The sequence below is a fragment of the Gracilinanus agilis genome, chromosome 3, assembly GCF_016433145.1.
Source record: "Gracilinanus agilis isolate LMUSP501 chromosome 3, AgileGrace, whole genome shotgun sequence".
NCBI lineage: Eukaryota > Metazoa > Chordata > Mammalia > Didelphimorphia > Didelphidae > Gracilinanus > Gracilinanus agilis.
The window spans coordinates 23216670-23243910 of NC_058132.1; the positions used below are offsets into that span (position 1 = coordinate 23216670).

General features: G+C 46.1%; 1 protein-coding gene across 1 annotated transcript in view; it reads left to right on the top strand.

The window, feature by feature from the left end:
• NECTIN2 (nectin cell adhesion molecule 2) overlaps positions 1–25802 on the top strand; it is a 182918-nt gene extending 157116 nt beyond the window's left edge. Inside the window, exons 6-9 of the mRNA XM_044667278.1 lie at positions 2254–2413; positions 24551–24614; positions 24783–24869; positions 25031–25802. Of these exons, the coding sequence (XP_044523213.1) occupies positions 2254–2413; positions 24551–24614; positions 24783–24869; positions 25031–25255 (536 nt within the window). The 3' untranslated portion in view covers positions 25256–25802. The remainder of the gene's footprint in view (positions 1–2253; positions 2414–24550; positions 24615–24782; positions 24870–25030) is intronic.
• Positions 25803–27241: the final 1439 nt, after the last annotated feature.

Sequence of the window (27241 nt, forward strand, 5' to 3'; positions counted from 1 at the left end):
TCCTCCTCCTCTCCCTTCTCTCTTCCTCCTCCTCTCCCTTCTCTCTTCCTCCCATTGCAATCTCCCATCTCTATCCTCTCTTCTACCCTCCCACCACCTCGCTTCTGCCCCTTGCCCCAGCCTGTCTCTTCCCTAATTCTCTCACGTCTCTCATTGCATGGACCCTTTGCTCTTCCTCCCTTAGCAATGGCCTTCCTCTCCCTCCCTCCCTCCTCTCTTCCCTCCAGACCTCCCTCCCTCCTTTCGCTTCCTCCACCATTCCTTTGCTTTCTTCTCTTCGCACTGTGTTCTCTGCGTTCTCCTTCCTCTGGGCCTCAGTCATCTCCTTTCTCTTCTCTCCCCAGGGCCCCTCGTCCTCACCTTCATGTACTCCCCCGTCCCGTTCGTCATCTCCCCCTCCTGACCCTGTCTCCTTTTTTTTCTCTCTCCCTTCCCCTGTCCATTGCTTCTCTCTCCCCAGACACCCCTCGGGCCTCGGCAAGAGATATAGGTCCAGTGGTGTGGGGGGCCGTGGGGGGGATCCTGCTGCTGCTGCTCTTGGCCGGGGGGGCCATGGCCTTCGTTCTGCTGAGGAGACGGAGAAGGAAGAGCCCTGGAGGAGGAGCTGGGGGATCCTATGACCCCAAGACCCAGGTGTTCGGCAATGGGGGGCCAGTCCTCTGGGCCCCTACAGCCCCTGGTTCAACCAAGAAGGAGGAGGAGGAGGAAGAGGAGGAGGAGGAGGAGGGAAGGCTCATGCTGCCCCATCCAGGGGCGGAGGATGACATGGAGTCCCAGCTGGATGGCTCCCTCATCTCCCGAAGGGCAGTCTACGTGTGACCCCAGGACATGCCTATTTCCCAGCCCCCCGGAGAGATCCGAGTTTGGCTCAAGCCACCGTGCACACCCTCTTGGACTGGGGCCAAGTAACCACACATACACACCTCTCCTCCTCCTGCCTCCCTCAGGGATTCTCAACCTGAGGGAAACACCGGATGGGCTGGTCAGACTGGAAAGACACGGGAGCTCATCTGCTACCCCCTGGTTCCTGGAATTTGAGGCGGGGACTGACTGGGACCTGGGAAAGTAGGGGAGAGGGTGGAGCGGGGCACATTGAATACACTGGACTCGTCTTCTCTACCTCCTGTGCCCTCGAAACAAATAGGATGCGAAAGGGAGCTTCAGGCGGCCCTTTCGGTTTTGTCTCCCCAGGGAACTCTGGGGAGGAGACACAAAGAGACTATATTTTCATATAGGGTTCCCTCCCTCCCCAATCCACCCCACCCCAAGGGTTCAATAAAGGACCTTTGAGGAAGATGAAAGGGAGTTCTGTGATTTGTCCCATTCCCAAGGCGGGAAGGGGGGGTATTGGGAGGGGCCAGATTCCCAGGTCCCTGAAGGAGGGCTGCTGGCGCTAGATTCTGGGGGTGGGGAGGCAGCCCCAAGCAGGGAGGGGTGTTGGGGGACCAGAGTCACTAGAGGTCTGCTGATTCTTTGTGTAGGCCCTGGAGTCCTAAGGGGGAACAGGATGCCTTAAGAAAATGGACCGTGCTGGGAAGAGGAGGGTGGCTGGATGGCTGACACCCCGAAGGAGTGATGCCTGGGGAGGGCCAGGGGAGGGATCTAGAGCCTGGGTCCCTGAGGGAGGTGAGGGCAGAGGCCTGAATCCCTCAGAAGGGTGCTGGCTTCCTTTCCTCCCTCCCCTTCTGCAAACATGCTCAGCCTCTCCCTCCTTTGTCTGTCTGTCTTTCTGTTCTCTCTGGAGGCATAATGGGGTGGTGGCCACAAGAGTATTTTCAGTGACTCACCTCAGGAAAGGAAGTTCTTATTAGCTCAAGCTCCTGGGATTGGGGGGGAGGGGCAGAATTTACCTTTTAGGGCCTTAGCCTTAAAGGAGAAGGAGAAGATGAAGGGAAGGGGGACTGGGGAGAGCCCAAGCCCCCAAGGGCCCACGGTCACAGGAGATGAGTTACCCAGGCAGCTGGGGGAGCAGGAGGGGGAAATCGAGGTCTCTTGGTTCTATGTCAAATATCAGAGCTGGGAAGAGACCTAAGAGCAGACAGTGGCAGTGATGGCCCCGTCTACTTTAGCAAAGGGGAAAACGAGGATCAGAGACAGTAAGTGATTTCCCTAAGGTCCCCCAGTGAGCCAGCCGGGCACCATCAGGACTGGGACATGTCTACACTGGGGGAGAGGAGGACTGAGCCTTCCTCGGTGCCCCCTCCCAACCCCACCCCCCACAGCCACCTCACCCCACTCCTCTCCTTCTGGCAGAGTCTCCCGACACAGCGGGTGCTGGTGCCACGGGTGGCATCATTGGTGGCATCATTGCAGCAATCATTGCTCTGGCCGTGGCTGCCACTGCTATCCTGATCTGCCGGCAGCAGCGGAAAGAGGAAGAGCTCCGGGGAAGACCTGAAGAAGAGGAAGATGAGTGAGTGACTCCAAGGGAAAGAGAAGGGTGGTATAAAGAGTCCTGCTTTGGTTTTGAGTCTCAGTTATAATAATGGTGGCTTCAGGCAAGTCCCTTCTTCTCTGCGGTCTTTGGTTTCCCCTAGTACGAAATGGAAGCAAGGTGGTACAGGGCCTAGAGTCAGGAAGATCTAAGTTCAAATCTGGCCTCAGATATTTGCTAGCTGTATGACCCTAGGCGAGTCACTTAACCCTCAGTTTCCTTATCGGTAAAATAAACTGGAAAAGGAAATGACAAACCATTCCAGGATCTTTGCTGAGCAAACCTCCCGGACAAAAGTGTTTGGGGCCACTCAGAGTCAGACAGGACCAAACAAAAGAATGAGGACAGTGTCAAACGGAATGGAAAGGGCTTGGTTTCTAAGAGCCTTTTTCCAGCTCTGACATTCCGGGTTCAATTCAATTAAACAAATATTTGTTTAAAAAGAAAAGGCAAACTGGGTGTAAAGGCAAGAATAGAAACTCTTCTGAGAGAATATTTACAGAGAAGGAAATGCCACAGGAGAGCACGCTGAAACTGGAGGTAAGCCTTCAAGCAGCCAAAGATAAGGAGAGGCACGTGTTTCTGACATGGGAAGTGGCTTGTGGGATAGAATGATGAATTAAGGCCATGACTACCAGTTCAGTTTGGCTAGAACAGAGACTGAATTAGAGGAAGTAATGTGAAATGGGGTTTAAAAGGATAGAAAGGGGGACAGCAAGGTAGCTCAGTGGATAGAGCCAGGGCTAAAGATGGGAGGTTCTGGGTTCAAATCAGGCCTTAAACACTTCCTAGCTGTATGACTCTGAAAGAGTCACTTAACCTGTTGCCTGACCATTACCTTACTCAGTATCAATTCTTCTAAGACAGAAGGTAAAGGTTAAAAAAAAAAAAAAAAGTAGATAGGGGAGACCCTGGAGAACCAGACGGGAGAGTTCATATTTTATGCTGGAAGTAGTCGAGTTGCTAGCGGTTTTAGAACGGGGGCCAGAGGGCATAGTAGTCGGGCCCGAGCCTTACAAAGACTATTTTGTCAGCTCTGTGGAGTGCAGTTTGGACAGAGGAGAGTCTGGAAGCAAGGAGGAAAGTCTCCTGGAGGAGTCTGAACCGCAGGGGATCCAGGCTTCAGCAGTGAGAGTAGGGAAGGGAGAACAGATGTTACAGATGTGGCGATTTCGTTGACAAGACTTCGGAAATCAGTGTTTCTGGTGGGGGCGAGAGACATGGAAGATCCGGAGCCTCCTTGTCATTTTGGAAACTGGGTGGGAAAGAGGATCATGGTGCCTTTAGAGGTAGGAAAGCTTAGAGGAGAGGGCAAGTTCAGGGGGGAGGAGGAGGAGCAAAGCTAGTTCTCTTAGATGTGCTGAATTGAAGATGGCCATGGGACAGGTAGAGGTGCCTTGTGGGTCTTGAGTATTCTGGCCTTGGATGGGCCTCACCATTGGGGATCTTCATTCCTGTTCGGTTTCGCCTCCCTTGACTCTCTTGTGCAGGTCCCCCGTACACCCTCCTCTCTAGGGGGTTCCCCCAATTAGATGACCTTACATTGCAAGGGCAGCAACTGAGCAAGTAGGCTGGTTGGCTGCTAGTTTGTTCTTTTTCCTTAAATTTAAACGCTTCCTTTCCATCTTAGAAACAATATGGTGTATTGATTCCAAAGCAGAAGGGCAGTAAGGACTAGGCAATTGGGGTTAAGTGACTTGCCCAGGGTCACACAGCTAGGAAGTAGCTGAAGTCACATTTGAACCCAGGACCTCTCATCTCTAGGCCTGACTTTCAATCCACTGAGCCAACTAGCTGCCCTAGTTAGCCTTTCTTGACTAGAGAAGACAAGGCTGAGAATGGGGAGTGAGAAGTGGGACATGATACCTGCACTAAAGTCTCAAGTGTCATGTGGAAGAAGGATTCGATGTGTTCAGGTTGTGCCAGAGGTGTTATGAGTAAGATGAGAGTAGCTAGATAATCTCATTTTACTCATAACAGTTCCCCCCTTTGCACAAAGCCAAAATTACCAAAATTTTGGTATTTGTGCACTACAAACTAAACTAAAATTCTAACCCAAAAAGACACCAAGAATGGGAGGTGGAGGCTGCAAAGGCAAACAGTGAGAGCCCATTCCAAAATGGTAGTTTGTAGGCTGCCCTTCACTGGGGATCTCCAGGTGGATCCAAGATCCAAGGGGATCTTAGCTTACTCTGGTACAGTGAGCATCCTGTTCTTTTAGGGGTTGGCCAGGATGGTGGCTAAAGTCCCTGCCAATATTCTGTGATTCTATAACATGACCAACGCACTCCTCTGACATCCTCAGGACCAGGACTGCTTCTTATCAATTTGTGCCCAATATGCCCCACTGGCCTATGGGAAATACGCATCTTTGATTTTCATCAAAAATTGCTATTCTTTGATCACGTGGAACCAAAACCAAATCCTTGAACTTGGGGGTCAGGAAGATTTTTTAAAAAATCAAACCCTTCTCTTCCGTCTCAGAATCAATACTGTGTCCTGGTTCCAGGGCAGAAGAGCAGTAAGTGCTAGGCAATGGGTATTAAGTGACACAGCTAGGAAGTCTCTGAGGCAAGATTTGAAACCGGGACCTCTTGTCTCTAGGCCTGGCTCTATCCATGGAGCCAACTAGCTACCCCATCATGAGGACTTTCCTTCAAATTCTGCCTCAGATGCTTAAGAGCTGTGGAATTCTAGCAAAGTCACCTGATCCCTCTGAAACCCAGTTTCCTAAGTAGCAAAATGGAGGGAATGTCCCAGCTATTCAGACTTTGAAGCATTCTATAAATAACATCAGCTATTATCTTATCAGTGTGGCCCTGGCCCTCCCTCTTATTGTACTCATCCAACATTCTTTACCACCCTCTATTCCATTCTTCTCTGTAGGCCCTTTTATGGAGCAGGCTCTGTTCCTCTCTCAGACTAGTCCTCCTTTTGAATTCTTTGGATATTGTATATAGTAGGGTGCCAAATTTAAACAGAAACCACCAGACCGCGTGAAGTTGTGGTTTTAAAATGTAATATTATCTAGGTTTTATTGTATTTTTAAGAATGTTGTTAAATATTCCCCAGTTACATTTTAATCTGGTCCTGGACTAGCGGCTGCACGTTTGACACCTCCTGTGTTATTGTTGTTATCCTTTGTTTTGTTTTGTTTCATTTTTTAAAAACTCTTCCCTTCTGTCTTGGAATCAATACTGAGTATCAGTTCCAAGGCAGAAGAATGATATAGTCTAAGTAACTAGGGTTAAGTGACTTGCCCAGGATCTCACAGCTAGGAAGTGTCTGAGGCCGCTTTTGAACCCAGGTCCTCCAGACTTCAGGCTTGGCTTTCTATCCACTGAGCCACCTGGCTAGTGCTAGTCCTTGTTTGTGAAGGTCAATAACATGGTCTGTAGCCACCCACCACCACCATTAGAATAGCGGGACTGAAAAGATGGATCTTGATGTCAGAGAGAAATCTGGGATTGGAAAGGCAGCAGAGCAATTTCCTAATCAGATTCACTTAATAACTCATAATTCTAGATCCGAATCATTGTCCATTTTCTGTGTCTGACCGAGATCTAGCTGCTCCCAAGCACACTCCTTAGGTTGTCCATGCAGGTGCCTCTCACAGCCTTGAAAATGAGCTTTTTTTACCTCCTGTGAGGACAGTGAAGCCAAATTCTTTTGAGGTATTATTGATCCCATCTAGCGGTTTCTGCAATAATTCTTTTTTTTTTTTTTTTTCTGTTCAAATGCTTCCTTTTGTGGTTTCGTACATCACCGAAACTTCTCCCAGTATCTCTTCCTCCCCTCCTCCAGGGAGTCAGCCCATAGAATAGAAAATATTTTTAAAGGCTTAAAGTAGTAGATCTTCCATTGGCTGTGTCCTAGTCAGGTCATATATTGTTTTCTTTGTTCAGCTTATATCACTACATCAGTTTATGTAGCTCTCCATTGGTTTCTCTATAGTCATCATTTCTTTTCTTCTTTTATTTGAAAAAATTTATTTAATTGATTCATTTAGAATATTTTTCCATGGTTCTGTGATTCATGTTTTTTCCCTTCCCTCCTCCTCCTCCCACTCCCCCCTCCTGTAGCCAATGAGCAACTCCACTAGGTTTTACATGTATCATTATAGTCATCATTTCTTACAGCACAGTAATATGCCATTACATTCACGTACCACAATTTAATTAGCCATTCTCCAATCTATTTTCCAATTCTTTGCTGTTACAAAATATTGCTCTAAATATTATGGTACATAGGAACTTTCTTATCAGTGACCTCCTTGGAGTATAAACCTAGTAGCAGAATCTCTGGGTTGTAAGAGATGAACATTTAAGTCATTTTATTTAAATAATTTCCATTTGCTTTCTGAAATACTTGTATTCATAGCTCCACCAACAATGTATAAGTGTGTCTACCTTTCCTACAACTCTTCCAACATTGACTTTTCCCAACTTTTAAATCTAACAATTTGAAGAGTATGTGGTAAAGCCTCAGGCTTATTTTATTTTGTTTGTTTATTTATTTTTTAAACCCTTAACTTCTGTGTATTGACTCCTGGTAAGGGTGGGCAATGGGGGTCAAGTGACTTGCCCAGGGTCACACAGCTGGGAAGTGTCTGAGGCCGGATTTGAACCTAGGCCTGACTCTCAATCCACTGAGCTGCCCAGCTGCCCCCCTCAAGCTTATTTTAACTTGAATTTCCCTTATTATTAGTGCAGAGGTTAATGGTTCACAATCCTTTGAAGAACAGTTTGTTCATATCCTTTGACAACTCTGCTTTTGTTCTATTGTATTTATTTATATATCTTGTTTATTAGCAAGCCCTTATTAAAAAATTAAATTCAAATCCCCCCCCCCCCATTCTACCCTTTCTCTTATCCTTGGTACATTAAATTTATGCAAGAGCTTTTTAAGTTTCATGTAATCGAAATCATCTAATTCATCGTAGGTGACTTTCTTTATCCTTTGGTTATGAATACATCTTCTGCCCATAGCTATGAAGAGTAACATGCTCTGTCCGTCTCTCTCGTATTTTTCTAATGTCACCATCTTGGATATTAAGGTCACATACCCACTTAGAATGTCCTTTGGAAGATAGGTGTTGTCGTCAGCATGATTTCTGCCAGCCTGCTTTCCCAGCAGTTCTTATCAGATAGGGACTTCTTTCTTCCATAATTTATTAAACATGGGATTAGGAAGTTCTGTTCCATTTATCGACCTCTCTTTAAAGCCTCGCCATCTGGCGATGGCAGTGACCTTTCCTTTATATTAAGTTTGAGGTCTACTTGTTCATCTCTATCTTTTTATAGAAACACTGTTGGGTTTTGAGGGCTTCTTTTGTAGACTCCACGTACTTTGCTCATCTCAGCATCTTTCTTTGCTCATCTCGGCATCAGCTTAGCTTTTCTGCAGTCTCCTTCGATTGCAATATTTCTGGGCTTAGCTGTGGTTTCTGTGATAAGATCTAGGAAGAAAGTCTCCCCTGATATGCTTCTGCTGGTGATAATGGTCCACCGTTAGAAGGAAGCTCACATGTTTGTATTTACACGGGAGAGGCTTTGTTGGAAGAGTTTTTAAGTGGGCATTTGGCTCTACCACCCCTAAAATCTTCATATTCTTCATCATCGGCAAATAAAATGCACAGAGTTCCTTTTTTTTTTTTTTTTTTAATCTTATCTTCCATCTTAGAATCAGTACTAAGTATTGGTTCCAAGACTCCTAGGCAGAAGTGTGGTAGGGCTAGGTAATTGCGGTTAAGTGACTTGCCCAAAGTCACACAGCTAGGAAGCGTGTCACAGTGAGGACTTGTATCCTCAATATTTGGGGGTTCAGTCAAGATGGTGGCTTAATTGGGAGGCAGACCAAACCACCCAGCTTCCATAAGCAAACTCCAGCAATATCCTGAAGTTCACACCAGACCCGACGGCAATTGAGAAATCCAGTAGTTATGGAAAGTAAGTAGAATAAGGGAATTCTGTAAAGAAGCCCCAGAACAACACAAGAGGTTAGTCAGAAATCCAAGGGAAACTAGCAGGGTGGCCCCCTAAGTGTCAACATGTTAGGCTCCCAGTACAACCAGAGGTCACCAGAGACACAAGTCCCTGGAAGGGAGGAAGAGAAAGCAAAACCAGGAGAGATCTGTAAGATTAAAAATTAATATCCAGGGGGCAGCTGGGTAGCTCAGTGGATGGCGAGCCAGGCCTAGAGACAGGAGGTCCTGGGTTCAAATCTGGCCTCAGACACTTCCCAGCTGTGTGACCCTGGGCAAGTCACTTGACCCTCATTGCCCACCCTTACCACTCTTCCACCTATGAGCCAATACACAGAAGTTAAGGGTTAAAAAAAAAATTACTATCCAAGCACTCCGAGTATTCTATTTGTTCGAGTTTATTAATAATAACTTGAAGTTAGGGAAGAAAAGCCTGAGTAAAGCCAGCTTTCCCCGCCGCGCAGCCAGGTTACACACAGCTGTATACAAACAACACAGGCACGCAACTTGGGGACAAAAAGGAAAGGGATGCTGGGAGATGTAATTCAAAGGAACAGAATTCCCATTTATACAAATCCCCTGAGAAAGCTCCAAGGCGAGAACCTTGGAGGTGCCAAGGAGGGGTGGCAGACCATGAGGCAGCATGTCAGCACTCAGAGCAGGACACCCCGCGCCTAGGGGCACCCTGTTTTGTGGTGGAGGTCAGTGCAGGAACCCAATTGTCCTCAGCCAGGCCCAAGTGACTCGGTGCCTGGCCCTGGCGCAAGGCCTGGACCTATATATCTCTAGATCAAACTGTAGGATGGTAGTTTGGTCTGCTCTTATTAGTCCCTGAATTTGTTTTCCCAGTCTTCCCCGCCTTCACAGAGCTTGTGAATCCAACAGCAGACTTTCTGATAGCCGTATCACATCCAGCACAGATCTTCCCCATCTAATACATATCTTTTTGCCAACTTTCTCATCAGCTCTCATTATTGCCTTTTCTACCTCTACATCCATAGAGGGCTATAAAGGTAGCCCTTTGGTTCTCCTGAAAAAAAAATAACTTTTTAGGGAGTCACAGAGTTGCTAGCTTTCCCCATTTTCAGGTATCTTAAAAGCACCTAACCCCGGGGCAGCTGGGTAGCTCAGTGGATGGAGAGCCAGGCCTAGAGACGGGAGGTCCTAGGTTCAAATCCGGCCTCAGACCCTTCCCAGCTGGGTGACCCTGGGCAAGTCACTTGACCCCCATTGCCCACCCTTACCAATCTTCCACCTAGGAGCCAACACACAGAAGTTAAGGGTTTAAAATAAAAAAAAAAAAAAAGCACCTATCCCTCAACAGCTAGGTGGCACCACAGTGCATAAAATGCCCAGCCTTGAGTTAGAAAGCCGGATCTTCCCAAGTTCAAATCTGGCCTCAGGCACTTCCTAGCTGGTTGTGGTGGGGGTGGAAATTGAGGGGGCCTTGGAAATTCCAAAGCTCTCACCACTTTTTAAAAAAGATATGGCCAGGGATGCCAATCCTTTAAAATGAAAGGCTTTGGGGGACGTAGACTCTAAGCAGTCACCCTAGTGAATAAGACGGAAATAGGGCTTGAGCAACGGCACACGTAAAAGCCAGTGGAATTGCTCGTTGGCTATGGGAGGGGGAGGGAAAGAACATGAATCCATGTAACCATATTAAAAAAAATAATAACTTAAATATAAGGCTTTATTGAGAGAGATAGTGAGGGAGGGGAATTGTCTCAGGTCGACGACCCAAGGGATTACAGAGAAAGTGTGGGCCGCTGCCTCAAGTTGTGGCCTCAAAATTCACAGAAAAATCCCCTTTTTATAGTCCTGAAGTAATCAAGTCTCCCAGAAGGACTTTCACGTTGTACAGTCGTGTTGAATAGTTCCACGTTGGCTTTACAATGAACACATTCAAGCTTACTAACACCCTCAAGAAACTGGAGAATAGCTTCACAGGGGCTACATCAGCAAATCAATATTTCATAGGAATGACCAGGGAGTTGGAGCAGACCCAAAGAGGGGACTGGCTTATCTAGGAGGGGCTGAGGGAGGATCATTCAAGCCACTGGGCTTGACCTCCTGTTAGAAGCTTCAACAGTCCAAGATAGGATAGGAGAATCTCCTAGGAGGAGGGGTACTCAAGATGGGTCACGGTACCACAGATTTCCAGACTTCCTTAAAGCTGCAAAGCTTTGGTACGAATGGGGGGTTGGAGGACACCAGCTGTTAGATATTAATAACTTTTCATAACTTAAGAATAACACACTAATTTCTCACTCCACACAGTGACCGTTGGCGAGTCACTTAATTTTGTTTGCCTCAGTTTCCTCATCTGTCAAATGAGCTGGAGAAGGAAATGGCAAATCACTCCAGTATCTTTGCCAAGAAAATCTCAAATGGGGTCACAAAGAGTCAAACAACTGAAAAATCCTTCCATACTACAAAAACTGCATCACCCTCAAACTATCTTTCCTCTGCCTACTTGTTCTGGTCCATTTATTCTGATTTGGGGAGGTGTTTCTAATTGTCACTTTTTCTTCATGTAGTATATTAGGGACTGTGATGTCAAGTTCTAATGTGAGTTTGTTCATAGAAATCTTTACAGATTTTTTCTTTTTTTTTTTTTTTCTGCTTCCCAGTTTCAGCCTTAAATTTCTTTACTAGGACTTGATTTAATTCAGTTTCTCGCCAAGTTTCCTATGAAAATTTGTTTATCTTTAAATTGTAATTTCATTCATCTGGGCTGTTTAAAGTGAACAACAGGTTTTGGGTTTTTTTTTTGTTTTTTTTTTTAGCTCTTGCATTTTTATGAGGTGGTGGTACCATTCATTCATAGTCTTCCACTCACTTCTATAAGATTTTGCTAATGATTTTACCTTTGATCCTATGATGGCTGTAGTCACTAGGTTCCTTTAGTCTCCTCCTTGTCAATTAACTGCCATATCAGTTCATTTTTTTTTAAACCCTTGCCTTCCGTCTTGGAGTCAATACTGTGTATTGGCTCCAAGGCAGAAGAGTGGGAAGGGTAGGCAATGGGGGTCAAGTGACTTGCCCAGAGTCACACAGCTGGGAAGTGTCTGAGGTCAGATTTGAACCTAGGACCTCCCATCTCTAGGCCTGGCTCTCCATCCACTGAGCTACCCAGCTGCCCCCTCAGTTCATTTTTTTTTTTTAGGAAATAGTAATAAGTTTAACTTTTTTTCTTAACTTTGGCACTGACTTTTTAGAACTTAGTTCAGTTGTATCGTTGTGGGAGGCTTGCAGTGAGCCCCTGGGGTTCGGGAAGGGCACCTTTTGCAAGGATGCAACACTGAAACTTAGCTTAAAAATAAAAAGAGAAATTGATTAAAATTAAAATTAAAAAAACAGCCTGGGTGGAAGTGTGCCTCCTAGGTGGAACAGCATAGATGGAAAGCTGTTCTCCCCTCTAGATAACATCAATTCTGGGGTCTCTATACTCTTTTACAGTAATGAAGAAGTGACCTTAGAGAGGGCTATGCACTGAGGCATGGGCAGGGGGGAGGTTTGCCTGAAGACATAGGGGCTGATCCTCCTAGTTTAGGGGACAGCTGATGGATGTCTGAGATACAACTTGATGATATCAAGAAAGTGTCTCTCTCTCTCTCTCTCCCTCTCCCTCTCTCTCTCTCTGTCTCTCTCTCTCTCTCTCTCTGTCTCTGTCTGTCTCTCTCTCTCTCTCTCTCTCTCCATCTAAAGGACCATCCAAGGAGGATGATCCTCTCCAGGTCTTATAGGAGTTATCAGATGTTTGGGGTTAGGAGTCACAAGGCTAGGAGGGAGCAAAGGAATTTCCCTGCTTATAGTTTGCCTGAAACACTTCTATGGTTTTCGGGGTGCAGCGCCCATGCCAGTATAACATTTCCTTTATTCTTCTCAGCTGTTAATTTTTATCTTTGCTTTAAAACGTTAATGGTCTGATTGTACCCAGATAGATGATTCAGAAATGACTCCCAGACTGGGAACCAGTTAACTGCCCAGCTTCAGGAGAAGGCTGAGAGAAAGAGGCTTTAGCATGAACAAAAAAGGGGAATTGCCAAGGTGACTGAAGGGCTTTGGAATTTTGAAAATGATCTTCCTGAGGCATACCCACCCCCCCACCTCCCCACCCCCACTGAATCAATTCCAGTGGCTCTCTGTCATCTCCAGGATCAAAATACATATTAAAGTCCTCTTTGTTACTCAAAACCTTTCCCATCTTGACACTCCTCGAGTCTTTTCTCATCATACATTCCACGGCCCGGTAATACTGACCTCCCTGCATCTCCTGACTCCAGGTAGTTTCATCCCATCCCTCCGTGGCAGGTATTCTCCCCTTCCTCATTTTGGCTGCCCTGCTTCCCTGGATTCCTTGCAAACCTAGCTTAAGTCGCACTTTCTGTCGGAATCCTCTCCCAATCCCTTCCCTCAGTGGCTCACCTCTAACTCAGCCTATTGTTTCTCTTCTTTTCCCTTCCCCCAGCTCCAGATTTTGTCTTTGTAACCCTAGTTCTTATCACAGTGGCCTTATATAGAGTAGGTGCTGTGTTTCTTGTCTGCCTGAACAAAAGGGCAAATAAACTGGAAGAGTGAGAAGTTGAAAACAGCATCTTTTTTTGTTTTATTTTTTTTTCCCCCAATTAACACGTAAAAGCAATCTTTAACGTGTTTTTAAGTGTTTGGAGTTCCAAATTCTTGCCCTCCTTTCCCTCCCCCTCCCTGAGAGGGTGAGCAATCTGATATGTTATACATGTGCAATCATGCAAAACATATTTCCATATTAGTTATGTTGTGAAAGAAAACATAGACCTCCCCACTCTGACCAAAGGAAAAAAACAACAACTCATACATCAACAAAGTAGAAAATGGTCTGCTTCCGTCTGCTTTCAGACTCCATCACTTCTTTCTAAGCATTTTTCATCCTAAATCAGAAGACTTTGGGTTTAAGGAGGTCAGAGCGTTGAGTTGGAGGAGCAGAAGAAAAGAGAGCCAAGGAACGGGTAGGAGACTAAGCCCAAGGACACTAAGCAGAAGGACTTGAGAGGAAGTAAATGAGATAATAGATTCTTGAGAGAAGGGGTAGAAATGGGGCCATTATCAATGTTTAAAGTATACTAAAGAGATGGAAAAGAGAGTGACAACACTGGATTCTGTCTTGATCTGTTTGTTCTATAGGGGAACTAGTACCAAGAAAAATAGTAACTGGGGGAGGGGGGGCAAGCTGGGTGGCTCAGTGGATTGAGAGTCAGGCCTAGAGATGGGAGGTCCTGGGTTCAAATCCGACCTCAGACACTTCCTAGCTGTGTGACCCTGGGCAAATCACTTGACCCCCATTGCCCACCCTTACCACTCTTCTACCTAAGAGCCAATGCACAGTATTGATGCTAAGATGGAAGGTGGGGGTTTAAAAAAAAATAGTAACTGGGTTATCATTAGGCAAAATTTGTTGATGGGGAGGGGTTAAGCCCAAAAAGGGCATCTCCATAGACCCAACTAATCACAAAAGTTAGATTCTATAGGAAACCATGAATTTCCATCTTAAGTATATTACTTTCAAAATAGTCCTGCTTATCTGGGCTTCCTTCTGTGCTATTTTGGGAATTTGGGGGGTCACAATGGCCTTTTTTTTCCCGTCATTACCCACCCTCTGTTCTCCTTCATTAACTCAAGGTCGGTTTCTGCCCCTTCAAGAGGTCAGTGCTGGTTCATCTGGGCGCAGGGTTGGGCGTTCCTTTGATCTGTCCGTCACCCAGGCTGGGTGATGTTTCTCTGGATTGGTTCATATTACCCAGAATTCCCTGGAATCATTTCTTGAAGTACAACAATGCTCCCACACATTCCTATGCTGCTATTTGTTCAGCTATTCCTGAGTTACCCAAGAGGTCATCCAAGGTGCCCCCTTAGGTTGCAGTTTTGCAATGACTTTCGTGTGTGGCGAGGCTGGTGTTTCTGCCGGGTCCACACACACGTGTAATGCGCAGGCAAAGGGCAAGCTGTTCTCCTTCCTGGAAGGGAAGGTAAAGGGTCTTAGGGGATACCTCTTCACTCTCCAGGGAATCGGGGACAATGAAGCACTTCTTTAAAAAACAGGAAGGATTTAATTCCGTAAGCATTTGTGTTTGGCCCTGAGGAGACGATTCCCGCCTTAGCCTTCAAGGAGTTGTGGACCAGTGTGGGAAACGATGTGTAAACACTTTGTCAATACAAAAAAGACCCAAAGTAATTTCAGGCAGGTGGGGGGGAGTCCTACCAGTTCTTGGTGTAGGAGGCCTCTGACAGAAGCACTGAAGTGAAATAACTTCAGAGAGGAAAGCACTTGCCGGGCTGGCTCCTTCCTCCTGGTCCAGGGTCTCATGCTTGACTTTCCCCTCTCCCCCAGGCCTCTATGCACTGGGGCTTCTGCATAGGACCCCCCTCTCTCTTAGGCCGCCCCCTGGGCCCGGCTTCCTTTACCTCAGGTCCAAAACCTCCTTCTACAAGAGCCTTTCCCGGTCTGGTCTCTCCAGCTCATCTCCCACCGATTCAGCTTGTATCCTGTGTGTTTCTCTATACAAGGTAGCTATCTTGCACCCAGAGAATGTTTGTTTATGTTTACTCTCTCCTTGAGGGAAGGGACTGTTCTTGCTTTTGTGTCTCCAGCCCGTAGTGTATAGCCTGGCACATAAACTTCATCTTTCGAAGGGTGCTGATTGACTTGAGACCCCTAGAAAGGCCCAGAGGTGAGAGCTGGAATGTTGGTTGTGGCAAACAGCAAGGAGGCTGCTTTAGCTGGAACACAGCGCACAGGGGAATATGATGGGAGATCTGCGGTGAAAGCCGACCGAAGGCAAGTTACCATGAGATTCCATGCTAAATAAAAGAGTCTGTATCCTCCTAGAGGCAACAAGAGCCAGAGAAGCTAGGTCTGACGACGTGGTTAAAGGATACCTGAGGAATATCAACTAAATGGCCTGGGGAGGAAGACCTTCGCCAATAGTAGAGGCGAGAGATGATAAGGACCTGAGTGGTCCTTATTGGACAAGAGAAAAGAATAGAAAAGAGAAAAGTAAAGCAGGGTCTACAGAGGCAGAGATGAATCCTGACTTGTCTCAGGAAGAAGAAAGTCCACTGAAAATCTGAAGAATCAGATCTGAGCTTCTTCCTCAAGAGGAGGGATAAAGCTGAGAAAGAAGTAGCTTCATATCCTCCAGGAAAGGCTAAATGTAGATCCATGGATGCAGGCAAATAGTGATCACCCAAGACATGTCAAAGGAAGAGAAGACTCACATTGATGGCCAACTCCATGCTATAAATATCTTCTGATGATAACAGCAGAGGGCCTTGCTGGATTCCTCAAGACAAGACAGAGGGGGCAGCGGGGTGGCTCAGTGGATTGAGTCAGGCCCAGAGACAGGAGGTCCTGGTTTAAATCTGGCCTCAGCCACTTCCCAGCTGTGAGACCCTGGGCAAGTCACTTCACCCCCATTGCCTAGCCCTCACCACTCTTCTGCCTTGGAACCAATACCCAGAATTGATTTTAAGATGGAAGGTGAGGGTTTAAAAAAAAAGTCAAGACAAGAACCTCCAAAGAACAGGCCCAAGGTCAAAGTCATTTCATTTTCACAGAAAGAAAAAACTGGTTCCTGGGCTAGACATTTCAGGATCTTTGGAAGGAACTACCACACCTTTTTGGAGTTTGTGACAGGAAAAGTAGGTGTAGTCAGAAGTACCCCAGAGGTCAGTGAGATTCCAAAGAGGGACCTGTAGATTGAGTTCTTTTCTTAAACCCTCACCTTCCACCTTAGCATCAATACTGTGTATTGGTTCGAAGGCAGAAGAGTGGTAAGGGTAGGCAATGAGGGTCAAGTGAGGCCAGATTTGAACCCAGGACCTCCTGTCTCTAGGTCTGGCTCTCAATCCACTGAGCCACTCAGCTGCCCCCTGATTAAATTCTTTAGGGGAAGTCCAGGAGGGATAGAAGACTGTCAAAAACTAAATACTGAAGGCATAAAAAGAAACCATTTTGACAAAGTAGATTCATAGAGAACCAACAAGTAGCACAGAAGATGGATGCAAAGATAAGTAATAAGCAGGTTGAATATAAAAGGCTGTGGAAATCCTTCAGGAACAGTGATAGAAATGCCAACACTTAGGTTTGCTGGGGGTAGTAAAAGAAGCTAAAGACAATATAGGATTGGTTGGTTTTGAAGCTTTGTTGGGGCAAAAGGGATTAAGGATCAAAGAGGGCAGCTGCTATGAGTGGATGATGGACAAGGGGTTAGCCAGGCCTGTTCATCCCTTATTTGGTTTCTATTTTATCTGCCAAGGAGAATGATCTTTGAACTGGAAACAAATATAGCCACTAGGAATGGGAGGAGACAGCCCAGATAAGTAAGACCAGAGATAAGGAGAGGACCTTGCTTCTGCCCAAGATAATTTCAGGTCACCTTCCCAGAAGAGCTACATCCTGTAGGAAATGATAAAGGTGATTGCTGAGATGATCTTAATGCTATCATTGAAAGACTGTGGAGAAAAAGAGATATAGTGCAAGACTAGAGAAGGACTGGCTTGTTTTTCAGAAGAAAGAGAATCAAGTGTCAAATACTGGGCCAGGGAGAGGAGATTATTAATCGCCAACTATGTGCAAGATACCATACCAAATGCTTTAAAAAAATTGTTTTTATTAAACTCTTATTTTCTGTCTTAGTAACAACTCTAAAAGAAAGGCAAGGGCTAGGCAAACAGTTAAATGATTGGCATAGGGTCACATAGCTGGGATGTGTCTGTGGCCAGATTTGAACCTAGATCTTCCCTACTCAAGCCTGGATTTCTATCACGTGGGCCCCCTAACTGCCCTTATGCCAAATGCTTTACAAATATTATCTCCTATCATCCTTAAAACATTGCTGGATAGTGGGTGCTACTATTTTTTGTGTTACTACATTTTATGGTTGAGGAAACTGAGGCAGAGGTTAAATGGTTGGTGTCTGTGGCTGAATTTGAGCTAGCCAGCATGATTTCATTAAGAAAGGGTTATCAGACAGACCTTATTTCCTTTGTTGACATGGTTACTAAACTTGTTCAGGAAATTACCTTAGATATAGTTTAACTGGATTTTAGCAAAGCCTTTGATAGTCTCTTGGGAAAGACAAAGAGAGTGGCCTGGATAAGAGGGCAATTGAATGAAAATCAAACTGAGTGGATGGTTGGATCCTAAAAGCAGTCATTAACAGTTGGCTGTCTGCTTGGGTGAGTGGTGCCAGTGTGGTATCCCACAGGGTATTTATTTAATATTTTTGTCAATCACTTAGACCGAGGAATGCTTGTATTCCCAGATTTCATTAAGCAGGGGAAGATAAATAATAAATTAACTGGCTAGCAGAGTCAGAGTTCAAAAATCTTTCCATGTCACTTACCTCTTGACCCTCCTTTGGGGTCCAGGGGTGGTAGAAAGCTTTTGTATGCTCTACAACTCTTCTGAGGCTAACCTCAGTGATGTTATATCTATGACAGTCAGATTTGGTTTCACACACTGTTGTAGTCATTATATAGATTATTTTTTCTGGTTCTGCTAACTTCTCTCTGTATCAGTTTATATACGTCCTTCCATGCTTCTCTGAATTCTTCGTGTGTTTTTTTCCTATGGTGTAGTAATATCCTCTTATGTTCACCCACCATAAACTGTTTAGCCGTTACCAATCGACGGGCATTAAATCTGTTTCCAGTTCTTTGGCAAACACAAAAGATGCTGCTGTGGGCATTAGAGTGTCTATGGGGCCTTTATTTCTGTCTGACCTCATTGCGGTATGTGAAATTGCTGAGTCAAAGGACATGAATATTTCTGTTGCCTTTTTTTCCTCACCATAATTCCAAATCACAGCCCTACCAAAAGTATATTGGCTCGCCTGTCTTTCCCTGACCCCTCCAACACTGACTCTTCCCATCTTTTGCTCTTTCTCCAATTAAGTTTATGTTGATTTAATTTGGAGGGTCTTATTGCAGGCTGATGGGGCAGCTAGGTGGCGGCACAGTAGATACAGTGCTGGCCTGGAGTCAGGTTGACTCATCTTCCAGAGTTCAAATCTGGCCTCAGACCCCATTGCTCATCTGTCAAATGAGCTGGCAAAGGAAATGGCAAACCACTCTAGGATCTGCGCTAAGAAAACCCCAAAAGGGGTCACAAAGGCTCACTCAGCTGAATAACTCAAAAACATTGAGGTCTTGGAGAATTTCACTAGCTCTTCATCTTCCACATCAGATATTGGTGCATAAGGTACAATTCTCTTCTTGTGGTTCTTTGTTGCCAGTGACATTCCAAGAAGGGGACAACAAGGCAGTAAGAAATGATCCAACCACTAAATTCCTATTTCTGAACCCTGCCAGCTCCTTGATTTGCCTCTCTGAGAACAAAAGAGCCAGCTATCCCTCCACATCACTAGCTTCCTTCCAAGGCTTGGCTTGATGTACAACAGGAACGTCAAGCTTGGTGATTCACTTCCTCTAGTGAGTCTACTCATTAGTCTATGTGAGGATGTCACATGTAAGGCAGCAACAGCTAAATTTCTACAATCTAAAAATTGATTCTCAGTACCCTTGGCCTCCTTTTCAGTCACTGTCACTAAAGGAGTAGAAGGGACCCGCCCAGGAAAGAAGGCCAATCTGTAGTTTTCTTTGCTTCACCGATTGCTTTGGCCACAGGATATTGCGCCAAGTACCTGGTCATGTGCTAAGGATCCTTTCCATACTTAAGGAGGCTAGTCCTTGGAAAGTAGGTTAGTCTGTTGCAACAGGGCTAGTCCTTGGAAAGTAGGTCAGTCTATTGCTTGAGTCCAAGTTAAGGGTCTGGCATTAGTGCTTACACAATGGGATTTGGACTGTTTCAATCTCTTCTTGTGGAGAAAATGGGAGAGATATGGATCAGATAATAATACTATCAAATGTTTCATACTGGCAGATGGCCAGACTTTTTTTTTCTTATAAAGACATTTTATTTTACCAATTACAGGTCATAACAAATTTCCACATAAGTTTTCTAAAGTTATATGATCCAAATTGCCTCCTTCCTTTCCTTCTCAGAAACAGTAAGCAATTTGATCTGAATTATACATGCAAAATATACTTCCATATTGTTCATTTCTGCAAGAGGATAATCATATAAAACCAAAACCCCAAAATAAAACCCAGATAAACTAAGGTGAAAAATACACATGCTTTCATCTGCATTCTCACTCCAACAGTTCTTTCTCTGGAGGTAGAAAGCATTCTTTGTCATAAATCCCTCGGTGGGGCAGCTGGGTAGCTTAGTGGATTGAGAGCCAGGCCTAGGTTCAAATTTGACTTCAAACACTTCCCAGCTGTGTGACCCTGGGCAAGTCACTTAACCCCCACTGCCTAGCCCTTACCACTCTTCTGCCTTGGAGCCAATACACAGTATTGACTCCAAGATGGAAGGCAAGGGCCTTAAACTCAAAATAAATAAATAAATAAATTCCTCCAAACTGTCCTGGATCATTGTATTGCTGAGAGCAGCTAAGTCTTTCACAGTCAATCATTTTGCTATATTGCTGTTACTGTGTATAATGTTTTCCTGGTTCTGCTTATTTCACTCTGCATCAGTTCTTGTAGATCTTTCCAGCTCTTTCTGATATCATCCTGTTTATCATTTCTTATTGCACAATAGAATCAGGATGGCCAGACTTTAAGAGAAGTTGCTAAGTGTTCCATGTCAGCATTTTAAAAGGTTTCTAGGGCAGTGTCCTAGAGATCTGTGTGTGGCCTATGCTAATGAACACTTTCATTGTTGTTTAGTCCTGCCTGACTCTTCCTGACCTCATTTGGTGTTTCCTCAGCAGACACCAAAGGAGTTTGCCAGGTCCTTCTCCAGCTCATTTTTCAGATGAGAAAACTGAAACCAACCAGGTTAAAGTGACTTGCCCAAGGTCACACACTGCGGTGTCTGCCTCCCCATCTATGTCTTTAAGTTACTAATAAAAGTGGTTGACCTCAGACAGTACTGTGAAGGAGCAGGGGCTAGAACAGGGGTCGGCAACGTATGGCTCTCGAGCCATATCTGGCTCTTTTGAGGGCCAGATGTGGCTCTTTCTGCAGGAGCCATAAAGTCAATTTTTTTTCAGGCGCTGTTACAGGAGCCGTACTGTGAGCACTGTATGGCTCTCACGAAATTCCATTTTTAAAAATGTGACATTTATGGCTCTCATGGCCAAAAAGTTTGCTGACCCCTGTGCTAGAAGGATAGCCTCAGGGCAAAACACTTTAAAGCCCTTGCCACACAAAGAACGTGACAGATCTTCCTGCCCTCACTCCAGTTTCTGACAGGGAAGGGAAGATACTATCAAGGCAAAGACCTGTGAGACAGAAACTAAGAAAGCAATGACCACCAACAATGTAGGAACCCCCAATCCACTAGTAGCAAAAGGAATAAGCAATAGCAAAAAAAAAAAAAAAAAAAAAAAAAAAAAAAGCTCTCGACACTGGATAATTTCTATGGAGAAAAAGAGCAAAATACAAAAGCAACAGCAGAGAATGAAAAGCAAGCAAACATATCCAAACTTGCCCCCCCCCCAAATGGAAATTGGTCACAAGCTCTTGAGGAACTCAAAAGGAGTTTAAGAACCAAATAAGAAAGATAGAAGAAAAATAGGAAGAAAAGTGGGGAAAAGAAATGAAAGTAAAACAAAAAGAATAGCTTAAAACACAAAATTGCCTATATGGAAAAAAGAGGCACATAAAGACATAGATGGGTTATTCATACAATCTGCAGATGAAAAAAAAACAAACTTGAGAGGGATTGAAAACCCAGTGGAAGACAAAGTCAGGATCCAAAAGGACCCTGATAAGGTGAAATTCACTAGGGGCAAATTATCATGTGACAAAAATCCACTTTATACATCTTAGAGGCATGATGAGCCAGTGCTTCTGAAAAAGATGTCAGGGTTTGGGTGGACTACAAATTTAATGAGTCAGCAATGTAATATGGCACAATTCAACATTTTAAAATGGAAACAGCTTCTAGAAGCTGGGAGGTTATGGCTCTCCTGAAGTACTGTGAGCAGTTGGCTGTTCTAGTTTAAAAAAAAAAAAATAGACTGGATATTGTCCAGAGGAAAACAACAATGATGGTGAAGAGGAAAGGCCTTGAGTTCATGATACAAGAGGCTCAACTGAGGGAACTTAGCATGTTTAGCATGGAGAAATCAAGACTCAGGAGAGAACATGAAGGCCATCTTTGAGTATCTAAAGAAGAAATCAGCTTTGTTTTATGGTTCCCAAAGGAGTAAGCTCTCCATGCAACCTAGTGAGTGGCTGCAAAGAGGAAAATTCAGACATCAGGAAAAATGTATCAATGGTCAGAGCTGCCAAAAGCTCTCCCTTTGGAATGGGCTGCCTTGAGAGGGAAGTAGTAGGTTCCCACTCCTTGGAGGTCCATCCTCAAGTAGAGTTTATAGGTCTGATCACTTCTTGGATGTGTTAAAGTAATGATGTTTTTTAAAGATTTTTTTGTTATGAATAGGTTTTATGAAATGGTCATTGAGGGCTCCCTAACTCTTAAATTTTATGGTTGAAAGCCTTTCTGGCATGTTAGAACTTGTAACAATTTGCATTACATTAACCTTCAGCCCCCCTCAAGGTCACTCTCATGATGCCATAATAAGGCATTATTAGTAGGATCTTGAGGAGACGAGATTTGCTGGATATATAGATTATATACATATATAAATATAAGAAGAAACCAATCTAGGGAAAGGGTCCTGAGAGACACTCATACTTGGAGGGTGGGAGATGGGTGATGTCAAATGATTGGTCAGAGACACCAGAAGTGACGGTCAACCATACCAAATGTAAAAAAAAAAACAAACAAAAAACTGAAGAAAGTGGGGAAGCTAAGTGGTTCAGTGGCCTGAGAGCCAGATCTAAAGATTGAAGGTCAGGGGGCAGCTGGGTAGCTCAGTGGATTGAGAGCCAGGCCTAGAGACGGGAGGTCTTGGATTCAAATCTGTACTCAGACACTTCCCAGCTATGTGACCCTGGGCAAGTCACTTTACCCACATTGCCTAGCCCTTACCCCTCTTCTGCCTTGGAGCCAGTACATAGTATTGACTCCAAGATGGAAGGTAAGGGTTTAAAATAAATAAAATTTTAAAATAAAGATTGGAGGTCCTGAGTTCAAGTGTGGCCTCAGATACTTCCTAGTTGTGTGACCCTGGGCAAGTCGCTTAACCCCCATTGCCTAGCCCTTACTGATCTTTTACCTTGGAACCAATATACAGTATTGATTCCAGGATAGAAGGTAAGGGTCAAAAAAAAAAAAACAAACTATCTAAAGAGAGGCTGAAAAAATGTTAGTGGGTTAAGCAGTTAAGATATCATTGACAAATCTGGACGGGTGAATGGCCATTTCAGTCTAATGCTGGGCTCAGGATCTCTGATGGGTTTGGTTCCCTTTGTGAATAAGAGGGGCCCTAGTTCTGGCTGTCCCCTGGGACTAGACTGAAGTCACCTGGGGTGCTAAGTGGTTATAACATCGTGCCTCTGCACTAGGCTTCCTTTATCTGCCCTTCTGATGGCTTGAACAATATTTGTTATGGCTCCCAGAAGTTAAAGAAGCTCCCTCTAGTTGTCTGGGGTGGGATAAATAAATGACTCCCTGATAGAAAGGAGGGAGCCTGAGGAGTAGGAGAAAGTTATTCCTCATTATGGGAAAGAAGACACAGTCTATACATGTCAGAGGGTTACATAGCATTGCCCCCGCCTCATGCTCTTCAGCCAGCTGCTGGAGACTTAGTTGAAAATCTTTCCCCTGAGTAATTGCTATTGTTACTAATTTATTACTGGTGGTGGCAATTTAATAGCAACACCAGGAGGAGAAAATGTTTTGCAATGGTTTAGCCATTAGCCCCAGGAGAAAGAACCTTGTGACTTTTTCGGAAACTACAGTCCCATTATTCAGTTCACTCAAGATACCAAGCAAATTTTCTTTTTAAGAATTCTCTTTATCACTCCTTGCCCAGAGCAAACTGTAACGCATTTTTTTTTGGAGCTTAGAAAGATCTGTCTGAAGCATAGCTTCAGAGGACATCTGCTACCATTTCTGATGGAATACAAACATCCCTTAATATTAAAGTGCCCATGTTTATTTTGAGGAATTGAGATCGTGCAAATGGGTGCACAGCTGATCAAAATATATGCTCTTCTAGAACTCTTTTAAGTTAATTGATGAATTTTTTTTCCTATAAACTAAGCCATATATTTCATAGCTTCAAAGAAACACTTAAGAAGTTTGTTTATAGGTCACAATAAAAGAGACATTGAAGCTGGGAGGATGGGGGAAGAGAATTCTCTTCATCCCCTTTGTAAGCTAGCTAAAAGTTAAAGCAATCCCATCTAGGAAGGCCTTTCTACCTTCTTTCTCTCTGGCTTCTCCAGATAGGAGAACTCTCTCTAACTTGTCACCCCATCACTACTACCAAGCTCTACAGATGCAATCCTTGGGAAATGTTTTTTTGGATACTGTTTCTTCAGAACACGAGTTAAGCCAGCTCTATCCCAAGAAAGGTTTTCTTCATCCTCTTTCTTAAGTGTCTTTGTTCAACATTTGTAAGAGCGGTGTCATAAACTCCAGGGAAGGGAATATTTTCAGGAGGGGAAGGGGTTGATGGTTTCATTAGAGAGACAGAGAACATTTGCCTGGATTTAGTCATCAAGGCATCATTTGGAAACTCTAGCAGGTACAGTTTCAGTTAATTGGTGTGGTCTGAAACAAATACACAAGGATTTGCCATGTGAATGTCTTGTGAGAAAATGCAATGTGCTTTTTCTATGAGTTTGGCCATGAAAGGGAGGAATGATATAAGGTGTAGTCTCAGACTACTCTGTGGTCCAGCAAAGTAGACGTGTTCTGTTGCTTTGGACGAAATTCAAAGCCTTTCCAGTGCTGGACCTGCACGTCGGTCCACTGGCCTTCAAATATCCAGTGCCTCTTTGAAGGCAGGGATTCTTTTGGCTTTAATCTTATAGCCCTGGTGTCTAGCACATAACGTATATGTAAGACATGCATTGAGGGGAACTCATTTAATTATCAAGCCACTGGCAGAGGGTTCAGGGAATGAAAGACTATATTTTCCCCTTCTATTCCGGCCCCACAGGCTTGAAGGCCCTCCTGCATACAAGCCTCCACCTCCCAAGATGAAATTGGAGGAGCAGGAAATGGTAAGATTCTCCTCTCCACCCCTTTTTTCTCCATCCTTCTATTCCCCCAAACAGTCCTGACTACCATGACACACTCACCCTCCCATGTACCCTGTTCCCTTCCCCTGGCTCCAGTCCCCTGAATCTTCCCTGACCTGTCCCCACCCCACCCCTTCTCTCTGCCCCCAGCCCTCTCAGCTCTTCACCCTAGGTAGCTCGGAGCACATCCCTCTGAAGACCCCATTTGTGGAGCATAGTATCTCGGCCCCTGAACAGGTAAGGCACCTAAGGCCCCGAGGGGCTGATGGGACAGGACCTCCAGAATGCCCCTTTCCCCATCTGGAGGAGGGGAGGTCTGAAGGCCCTCTGGTGATTTTGTGGAGCATGGGGCTAGGGAAAGGGAGGAAGATCTCCTATTGCCCTTGCCCCTTCCCCAGGAAATGCCCAGATACCACGAGCTACCTACCCTGGAGGAGAGGGCATCTGCCTTGCCCTTGCACCTGGAGGAGCCCAGCGATGCTGCTGGAGAAGAGGGGCTGCCCCTGGAGGACAACGAAGACTACTTGGACAAAGTCAACCCCATCTACGACACTTTGGCTTACAATACTGCAGAGGCCTATCAAGGAAAGGGCTTTGTCATGTCTCGGGCCATGTACGTGTGAGTTCAATGGCCTCCAAAAACAGGAGCCTGGCTGCTGTCCCCCAGTACTCCCAGCCAGAGGGACCATGCTAAAAAGGGACTGAACCTTAATTTGGAGGCTGGATGGGAGGGGTCCTGGGCCACCACGACCTCTGACCCCAAGTCTGGCCCAGGAGGAAGACTTGCTGCCATGACTGTGACCACAATGACCTCTGACCTGGCCTTGGGGCGGAAGCTTTCCACCCCTCTGACCTCTGGCTTAGGAACCCTCATTGCCCCTACCCTCAGAGAGCCAGCCTCTCCACCATCCTCTCTCATGATCTTTTCACACACCTCCAAACCCCGCCCCCAACACACACACACACACCCCTGCACCCAGACTTGAGCCCTGGGCCGAGGATCGATTTGCCTCTCTCCCCCTGGGCACACGTGCCTAGTCCTCCTGCCCTTCCTGCTGGCGGGAGAGGCTGCCAGGCTCCCTCCCCTTGGGGGCCCACGGGTTGGCCCTGGTGGGGGCCACGGGTTTTATAAACAAATGTTTCCTAATAAATACGACTTTTGACGTCTCCGCCTGTGTGTCCTGCCTTATGCTTCCCCATCTACCTTCCAATCCTTTCCCAACTCCAAGCCTTTGTCCACGGGGTTCCTCTCAGCTTCCCCATCCACCTTCCTTCCCGGCCAGTTCTGGTTCTACCTCCTCCAGGAGGCCCTCCAAGATCAAGTTTTTACTTATCCGATTCCAGCTTGACCCTCTGGAATAGGCCTCCAGGAAGGCAAGGACTGTCTCCCCTATGTCTGTATCCCTGGGGCACAACCTTTAGGCAGCTCAATGAATACGCGCGTTAAAGTGAACTGGATTGAATTCGTAGCCATTAACCGCGGGAGGGGGAGGGGTTGGCCCTCGCTACCCGTCACGCCCCGGGGGTGTCCCCCAGTCGGGGAGCGAGGATAATGAGGAGAAAGGACAGTCCAGGACACGGCGGGAAAACAATGGCGTCCAAAGGAGCCGGTCAGGGTCACAGACCCCCGTACCAGAGCATTCTGGGTCACTGCTGACGGGCGAGGAAAGGGGAGGGTGTACGGGTCCTCGGCGAGTCCGGACCCGCGGTGCCTTCTGGGAATCTGCCTCTGACCTTGCCCTCATCGCGCACGGCACAGCCTACCTCGCCAGCGCCCGCCAATCACCAGTGCCTCATCTCACCCTCAGACCAATCAGCCCGCTCCAAAGGGGAGGCGGTAAGAGGTGGAGAGAACTGTAGCCGATGTAAAGAGGCGCTCTGAGGGTTCGCCAATGGGAAAGCAGAAAGGGTGGGACTTGTGAAACCACAGGCCTATGAAAACGTCGGGAGTGGGGGAAGCGAATGTCTAACCTCATGATGTTTGGGAGAGTTAAAGCGGTGAAATAATAAACCAATGAAAAAAGACGTTCCCTGGGAAGGTCAGTGGGTGCTTCACGAAGGTGCGCCCTTCGGAGATAATGACCAATGAAAATCCAAGAAGATAGCGGGCTGGCAGGGTAAACGCCGTACAATCAAAGAAGGAGTTCCTTGAGTAGACCAATGGAAGTAGGAGAAAGGCGGGACCTGTAGGAGAACTGCCTATAATAATGGAGAAGGGGTGGGGCGAGACAGTTCGACCAATGATAAAGAGACCTAGTCGGGCCAATGGTGGGCCCCGGCTTCATCAGGGGCCGGGGGCTGCGTCTGCGCGCTTGGCACCGCCTCCCGCACGGGGGTTCGGGTACGGAGCGGAAGCCGGGAGTAGCCGGAGCCCTCGAAGTGAGCACCGCTGGGGGTCGGGGTCACGTGTCCAGCGACGGGGTCGAGGCACAGGGGAGCGTGGTCACGTGGAGGCCTCGGCGACCCCTGACCTTTCCCCCCCGATTCCCTGCAGGTGATCATGGGCAACGTGTTGGCCGCCAGCTCGCCGCCAGCGGGGCCGCCTCCCCCGTCCGGCCCTGGCCTCGTGGCCGCGCCGCCGCCGCCGCTGCCGCCGCCGCCGCCAGGCT